Here is a 9,275-nt window from a genome sequence, read left to right on the forward strand (position 1 = left end):
GTTCTTTATAAATAGCGTAATAGAAATTAATAACATTATAGAACCTTGCTGTGTAGCACTGAGTGATGTACAAGTCAATTCTAGATTAAAGTTTGCCAAAATAACAACAGATGAAGTTATTAATATTCTGAAAGAAATATAAAATAGGCGGCAGAAAACTTTTATCTGATGGAGTACTTAAAGACTGTATATCGTATACAGGATATTTTTACGCACAAATAATCAATAACAGCCTAGAAGAGGGTATTGTACCAGAAAAGTGGAAAACGTCAACGGTGATACCAGTAGAAAAAGTTAAAAAGACAGTAAAACCTGAAGAACTTAGACCCATAAACACCCTGCCTAGTGATTGTAAAATACTTGAAGCTTATGTTAAGAACCAGTTAACGAAATACCTTGAAGATAATAATATACTAGCCCACAAACAGTCAGGCTTTAGAAAGAAACATTCATGTGAGACAGCTCTTAATTTGGTGATACATGACTGGAAAGAAGAGTTAAATAATAAAAAAGTGGTTGTTTCAGTCTTCCTTGACCTCAAACGAGCTTTTGAAACAGTGGATAGGGAGATCTTAATCAAAAAAATGCAACGTATTGGTATAACTGGTATAGAACTTGACTGGTTTCGCAGCTATTTGAAGCAGAGGAGACAGAAAACGGTTATAAATACCGTGATGTCTGATAAATTGGAAGTACCCATAGGGTTACCACAAGTCTCAGTTTTGGCACCTATACTGTTCTTAATTTACATTAATGATATGGTTAACGCTATTGAAGGTTGTGAAATTAAACTATTCGCTGATGATGCATTAATAATGATTAGTGAGAATAATATTAATTCTGCACTTTCTAAAATACAACATGAACTGAATAACCTGTATAAATGGTTGTGCGGAAATAGACAGAAACTTAATATAAATAAAACGAAATTTATGATAATAACAAGGAGGAACGTTAATGAGGATATAATTTGTTTAAAAATAAATGATGAAAGCATACAAAAAGTTGACAGTATAAAATATTTAGGAATTATAATTGATAACAAACTCAAGTTTGAAGAACATATAAACTACACAGTCCAGAAAGTTGCGAAAAAAATTGGGGTTATGCAGAGAACATCCAAATATATTCAAAAAAAGTACAAAATAATTATATATAAGTCCATTATAGAACCGCACTTTGTTAACTGCCCATCTATTCTATTCATTGTGTCAGACAAAGAAATAGATAAACTTCAAAAAATGCAAAACAGATGTATGAGATTTATTCTTAAAAAACCTAGAGATACTCGTACGGCTGATATGCTGAGAAGTTTGAACTGGTTAAGTGTCAAGCAAAAGATTTTTTTTCACGCTATGAAGTTTATATTTAATATTAAAAGTGAAAATGTACCTGAATATCTAAGTAGAAACGTAGTATTAGTTAAGCAAACACATAACATTAATACAAGGAATAAACATAATTTCAAACTGCCTTTATTCAGAACTGAAATAGATCAGCAAAATATTTTTTATAAAGGTCTAAAAAGTTTCAATGAACTGCCTATAGATATACAAAGTTGTAATGAAATCGTAGCTTTTAAAGCAAAACTTTATGAATATTGTAAAACCTTAGCAATAAGATAGTAAATTGTAATATAATTTAATTTATGAATTAGACTTTTTTGCCGTAATATATAAATGAAATGAAATGAAAATGAAATATTCCGCTCCGTTTTTTTCCCTGTGTCGCTTTCGGCAGCAACCCCGGTCATTTTGACACTTCGTTCAGTGTCAAACGCATGTTCCACGCAGGTTTCACTGAGTTCCACAATAGTTTGACACTGACCGAAGTGTGAACGCTGACCAAAATATGTTTGTTTAGCAATAGAATTGTAGATTTCATTTTCTTTCAAAACAATAAAAGTTGGTCAACAAATAGCATCTCTTAATTTTAAACACCAATTTATCACGGCACATACTATAAATGGCTATAAAGTGCAACATATGTCAAAAGCAGAAAATTGGAAAATGTAATTTCTTGCGTTTACCAAGTAAATAAACAGCTAAACCCTGTCAGTTTCTTCCTTGTCCGCCAAGTAAAGCTGGAGACATTGGTGCTTTATCGGTAACCGTATCGGTAACCTTATAACAGCTGATTCGACCAACCTTATGAAAATCAATGCAATCGATTATTGGTGCCGCTAAGGTCGTAACCGTATCGTAGCCAACCAATTGGGTTTTGGTTTACCGTCGTAACGATAAACAGCTGATTACGTTAGGGATACGGATACAGCGATACGACATACGGCACCAATGACTCCGGCTTAAAGGGCCCATTACGGATACTTAGCATAGACTTGGCGTAAACTTGGCAACTTAGCCTCGATTATACTCCACTTAGCGCATACAATCTGGCATCATAATCAGCGTTGAAATTTATTTTTAAATAAATAGCTGTATTTCGTTGCTAACTAGTACAATTAAAACACTAGCTAGCTTACCGAATTGCATGGAAAGCAACAATAAAAAGTAATCGAGTTGAGTTGGCTAAGCGCTTTCAGTTGAAACCGCTTAGGTAATTGTCGACTGATTGATAGTGTTGTATAGTGTTGCATATTCAAAAATAGGGCACTATTGTGAACGAGCGAATGAAATGAACATACGATTGTGCAGATAAACAAAATAGCAGCGTGGCGGCAGGGTGACATACATACAAACAAACACACGCATTTCATGTATTTTGTTTTTGTAATTCTCGGGTTGAGTGTCAAAAACATACTGCGCTAGAAGTAGAAATGTCATAGCAGCGAAAAAAAGTAACAATTAGCTGATAAACCTCCACCATCTGTATGGTTTTGGCATAATGAAACTGTTTAGCTAGTTGAAGCATTTTCTTCAAGCTCGCTTGAAAAAAAATACACCTAATAGGGGGACTCATGAAAGCATATAAACTGATAAGGTGTAACTTTATATCCATTTACACACGCTGTTATAAGAACGCACCTAGTAATATTCTTGATAATTGTTTATCATCTGTATTATTGGAAAAAAAATTTTTTTTATTGTTATACAAATTTAAAAATGCAAGATTAAGTGAAAAATCAAAACTAAAACGTCTTTACTAAGATATACTTGTAAATGACTTGCTGATGTTGGAGATTTCTGATGAAAATGTCTGCAAGGTTGTATTCCTTTGAGTTTACCGCGTTTACACAATAGGGGGACTCATGATAGCATATAAACTTATAAGGTGTAAAATTATATCCATTTACACACGCGGTTATATGAACGCACATAGTAATACTCTTGATAAACTTGATTGTTTTTCAGCTGTATTATTTCCAAAAAAATTTTTTTGATTGTTATACAAATTAAAAAATACCAAGATTAAGTGAAAAATCAAAACTAAAACGTCTTTACTAAGATATTCTTGTAAATTACTTGCTGATGTTGAAGATTTCTGATGAAAATGCCTGCTGTAATGTCTGCAAGGTTGCATTCCTTTGAGTTTATCGCGTTTACACAATGAAATGTGCGCGTAAATTTATACAAATTGTGTAAATGATTTTTCATACAAAATTTGACAGCTCGTGCGTAAACTAGATAAATTTATACGTTTACACACTTTATAAGGCATTTATACGGTTACATGAGTCCCCCTAATGAAATGTGCGCGTAAATTTATACAAATTGTGTAAATGATTTTTCATACAAAATTTGACAGCTCGTTTACGCACTAGATAAATTTATACGTTTACACACTTTATAAGGTTATATGAGTCCTCCTAATGTCAATTTGTATGACAAAATGTCAAAATGAAATGGAAACAAACAAATGGCATCTCAAAATGTAAACGTCACTTAGAACTTATATAGAAAATCAAAATTCAATAGAGTTGTGCTTTTTCGTTCATTTCAGAGATTCGGTTCTTTCGTTCTTTTTCTGATGAACGAACAAGTTGTTCTTTTTGTTCATCTGCTCTTTTTTTTTTGCAAGCAAATTTGTTCACTGCTGCTCGCACCCGCGAAAAAAGCCCACAAGTATTGATGGGAGTGTGTATGTAGCAATGCTTTGTGTAGGTATATTTAAATGTGTTATGAATAAATAAGTTAATAAATATATGTATAATTAACTTCAAAAAAAGTTACAAATTTCGGAAGATCCAGGAAATTGAAGGAGTACAGACACAAATTGTAAATATGAACTTTTCAAGTTTAATAAATGTAAACAAAAAAAAACATGTTTTTCATAAATAGTCCATACATATATTGTTGTATTATTATTTAATAAAACTGCTGTAGTTGCAAGTAAAAAAAGTCATCATCCGATGACGGCATATTCACCGTCCGAACGCTACGGTTTCTCAATGCAAATGTTGATTGATGGCTTTTTATTTGATAGTCACGGGGCAAGCGTCAAATACCCGACAAGCATACATAAAAAATTCAATCTGGTTGTAAATCGCAGGAGGCTCTAAGTGGCATCATCGACATTCGTGCTCACTGTGAATTTCTTGTATCAGAGAACTGCAAAAATCACAATTTTCTTGTTTTAATCAAACACTAAAACTTGCATTCACATTCAATCATGCGAATAAACTCATATTGAATGAACTCGTAATTGAATATACTCAGCACCTGTCTTTACAAGACTCTGTTAGCATGATTGCGATCGAATGACCGAACAGGTTTTGCGTACGATTGTATTGATCAAACGAAGGCAAGCGGAGAATAAAATCAAAGCACGAAAATTAGTATCGTTTAGTTGTGGTTTAGTTCGGCAAACAAACACAATCGTAAGCAATGTTCATATGTAGCTTGTCGCCGTGAGGTAAGGGCAGAAGAATCATGCAAATATTCAGACGCATGGAGTTTTCATATTTGCCTTTTCATTCCGATGAATGTAATCACCGTTGAGGCAAACGAGCAAATGCCTGAATTGATTATATTTACGCATGCAATAAGTTGGTTGATTTTTAAATTAATGTCGATTATATTCATTTAAGCAAGTTGGATCATTGTACACGATCATGTTGCCGAATGTAATCGGAGGTTGTTGTGTACGATTTTTGCAGTTCATTGGTATGTATGTATGAGTTTACAATGTTCGCCAACGTGAAGAGAGAAAGAATAACATTAGATAAAACAAACTAAAAGAACACATAGAACCGAAATCGAAGATCTAGTTCACTTGTTCAGTTCAAAGACCCGGTCAATTGAACAAGTTCAGAACGAAACGACCCAACTCTAAAATTCAACAGACTTCTAAGTCAAGTTAAGTGTTGATAAGTTTTGAGTAATCAGTAACATGCAATGGAAATGATTTGGTATGACCACATGAAACCTTCTAGGCCATACCACCCTCCCACACCCTAGATCCATGAGGATCTTGGATCGCCAGAACCACGGCTGTTAAAGAAACAGGACGGGTAGGTGAGGTTGACAATTGAATTGGAGAAGCTATATATTGCACTAGCAACCCCTTGAAGGGGTATCGCTACACAACCCTTGAATGAATTTGGTAATTCAATTGCCTCTTACGACAGGCATACCTACTGCGTGTATATTCTAAGCCCCCTAACCCGCTGAGGTCGAGTGCTAATACGTGTCCAAAAATATCGGGAGGGATGTCAAACGACGCGTCTTGGCGTTAGTATTGATAATCCGAAAAAATATTGAGTCGTTCAAAAGATATTCACGAAAAACTGAAAAATTAACCTGGGTCCCTCCGAAGCCCTGGCCGGTCCAACAATGGGGTGGGATCAAAATTAAAGCTGTGCGAAATCCCTGTGTACAACATTACAACAATCATACAAAAATCCCAGCTTTAACTGCAAATATCTTCGGACAAAGATATAATTTTTAATTTTCGCCTTCGGATTATTAATACTTGCATATAATACCTTTCTGCATAGGCGGTCTTCGAACTGGACCCTGTCCGGTCCACCAATAGGGTGGGATCCATATTATATCCGGACAAAGTCCATTTGTAGACAATGTTTCTCACTGCGTACAACAAAACTAGAACCTCATGAAAACTGCCAACTTCAACTGCAAATATCTCCAAATTGTCATCAATATCCTCTAACGGGAGTCCATGAAAACTTGCAGTTTCAATACGGGTGGACCATAGTGAGAAGGTTCTTAGAGGCGTTGGTTCCACAATACAAGTGAAGAGAAGTTCGGTGTCATGTGGGGACACATTGCAAGGACATACATTTTGTAAGTTGATGTTGTTGTAACAGTGCTTCGCCCCATCCAATAGGTGCGACCGGTCACAAATTGTCATCAATGTCCTCTAACGGGAGTCCAAGTTGCAGTTTCAGCAGGGGTGATAGAGGTGTTGGTTCCACATTACAATTGAAGAGGTGCTTGGTGATAGGATACACATTTTGTATGTCGGGGTTGATTCTGGATAGGTAAGAGTTTAGCCTGTTACACTCCCTAGATCGAAGTTGAGCTAGAGTGACGCGCGTTTCCTTATAGCCCGTAACAGTTCTAAGGGCAGTATTTTGGCAGGCCTGTATTTTCTTCCAGTGAGTAACCTTTAGGCTTGGCGACCATATCGGGACGTGTAGCATGCAAACGGCTTTGTAAGTGGTAATGAGCGTTTCTTTGTCTTTACTCGAAGTGCTACCGGCAAGAGATTTTAGGATTTTATTACGTCTCTGGATTTTAGGAACAATTGCGTTTGCATGCTCTGATCCTCATCGAACGTCACACCCAACATTTTTGGGTGAAAGACAGTCGGTAGCGTAATGCCATCGATGTGAATGTCCACTGTGGTCGACATTTGCCGCGTCCATGTTGTAAATAAGGGCGTCCATGTTGTAAATAAGTCTATACTTTTATATCAAACTAGTTAGGAACAGCACTAGGTGATGGTTTCAAATAGCCGTAATAAAGAGTTGGTTTCATTTTTTTAATCGCCGATACGAAGTCTCAACTTAAATCAAGAAATCAATAATACCTTGCAAGGATAATACAGTTTTTTGGACCAAAGAGAAATTTTCAAAATTCAATTTTCACATTCACTACATGCAGACAAATAAATAAAAAAAAATCTAACTTTTGTTATTGGTACTAGCGCTTGCCTGGGGGTAACCCGTTTGGCAATAAAGTTCCTAAACTTCTTTCATATTGTGTCCACCGAGGAATACGTTAATCCAATTAGAAAATTTTTGGATATAGGCATATGCTTGTCGGACTAACATAAGAAATACTTACCGGAACCTAGCATTCAAGTTGTGCATCTTCGTGCGGAGTTCCTCCTCAGAATATGAATATCCATAGTCCTCCAATTGTTCCGCCATTTCAAAAATTATGTGACCATTTTTCCGACAACCACGCAATTCATCCAGTCTTTCATTCCATAACTCTATCAGCGCCCTTTCTCCAGCTTGTTCCCATTTGCTTGCGCTTTTCCTCGATGCTGTAAAAATGTGGAAATAGTTTCTCATGTTATTTCTTTGAATATTTTATTTGACTAACATGTATGTGTCATTGTTTATGTTTATAATCAACTTTTACAGCAAAGAATGCAACAAAAAAAATTTTAGCTGATTTGTGGTTTCGTATATATGAAACCATTGTAAATTTTACCAAGTAGCGCAACTAACAGCTGATCGGTGAAAATTCGCACATTCACACGCATAGTTCTCGACTCAGTTTCAAAAAAAAACTTTAGATCATTTAATTCAAATTTTAGGTAATAGTCTAGTTTAGGGGTCGACTGCTAATACGCTACCAAAAATATCGAATGAGGTGTCAAAAGACGCGTATTAATCTCTAGAACAATAATCCGATGGCGGAAAAGAAAATTTTTATCTCTGTCCGGCGATATTTGCAGTTGAATTTCGCGATTTCCATGTGGTTGTTGTTGTGTTAGTACCCACAAAAAAATGTGTGCATTACCGTAGCCCAGGGTTATTTTTTATAAGCGCGGCCGAAGGCCGCCAACGCAGAAAAGTGTTCTGCGCAAAAATTCTATGGATCCGACCTCCGGTTTCGGAGGTACCCGCGGGTCTTTTTTCGGTTTTTTGTTAATATCTTTTGAACGCGTTAAAATTTTTATTTTCCGCCTTCGGAAATTATTATTAATACTGATATCAAGACACGTCGTTTGACACCTCTCTCGATATTTTTGGTAGTGTATTAGCAGTCTGTGGGGTTATATTTATATTCAACTTTAAATGTACCTACTTTAAATAAATTGATTTTTTTTGTTCTTGTTAATTTTTATTTTTCAATTGTAAAATATTGTCTTTCAAAAATTTTCATTCGGTTGAAATATTTAAAAACGTTTTGTAACATACTTTTAGGAGCGGTTAAATAAAAATATTTTATAAAAATAAATAGTGCTTATTATTAAATAGTGATTTATATATTAAATACCACATTGGCGATCTAGCCAGCCAAACATAAAAACCGTCCTTCAAAAACAGCGAATCAAATTTTAATTCTTGTATGCTGTATGAAATAATAACGCCACCAGTTGATGTTCAGCAAAAATCGATTTATTCTCTTCCTAGTTATATATTATGCGATTGGAAACCATATTGACTTCCGAAAACGATACCATAGTTCTGTTTACTATATCCAACTTATTACGTTTTTATCAGCAAATTCTTAAACAAATTGTTAAAGGTGGTGCACTTGAACAAACTTTAATTGATTTACAAAAGACCAGCGAAGAGATTTATTTAAATTCACTTTCAAATAAAGTGCGTAACATCTTGCAACGTCCAGCTCTAACTCGCTAAAAGTTTTGTAATTCGTACCTTTAAACTAGTGTGAAGTGTCCTCACTACTCGAAGAATTATCTGAAAAACAAGTTGAAAATATATACCAAATATATCGTGAACATCACAAGAGCCCTCTCTAACGCATATTTGACGTAGACGTGGTGGTCCAAAAACTAGATTCACTTCTATAAAATTAGTTTATTTTCAACTGCACGACGTCGTCTTCGTCGTATTTTTGGATTGTCATTATTTCAGGCGTTACCGCTGCATCATTAACATCAGCCTTTCAATCAAACATTGTAAGAGCAACAACAACAAAAGCTACAAATAAAAAACCATTAAAGCCATTGCACAATACATTGTCTAATTTCATCAATCAATTTTAAAGCCATTGCACAATACATTGTCCAATTTCATCAATCAATTTTTAAGCCATTGCACAATACATTGTCTAAATTCATCAATCAATTTTAAAACCATTGCGACAAATATTTGGTGAGCTGTATCTAGTATTAATATTATTTATATATATCTGTATATGTATCAAAAT

General features: G+C 34.9%; 1 protein-coding gene across 3 annotated transcripts in view; it reads right to left on the reverse strand.

The window, feature by feature from the left end:
- Positions 1-8,943, reverse strand: part of LOC137251476 (uncharacterized) — a 36,235-nt gene extending 27,292 nt beyond the window's left edge. The window contains exons 1-2 of one of the 3 annotated variants that reach the window (XM_067786132.1): positions 8,762-8,943; positions 7,209-7,413 (exon numbers count right to left, since the gene is read on the reverse strand). In XM_067786132.1, coding sequence (XP_067642233.1) covers positions 7,209-7,294 — 86 coding nt within the window. In that variant the 5' untranslated portion in view covers positions 7,295-7,413; positions 8,762-8,943. Of the gene's footprint in view, positions 1-7,208; positions 7,414-7,472; positions 7,717-8,761 lie in introns of those variants that run through there. The other 2 variants (XM_067786127.1, XM_067786130.1) reach the window with 2 other exon arrangements.
- Between the last annotated feature and the right edge of the window lie 332 nt (positions 8,944-9,275).

This window comes from Eurosta solidaginis, chromosome 4 (assembly GCF_040869045.1).
Source record: "Eurosta solidaginis isolate ZX-2024a chromosome 4, ASM4086904v1, whole genome shotgun sequence".
Lineage (NCBI taxonomy): Eukaryota > Metazoa > Arthropoda > Insecta > Diptera > Tephritidae > Eurosta > Eurosta solidaginis.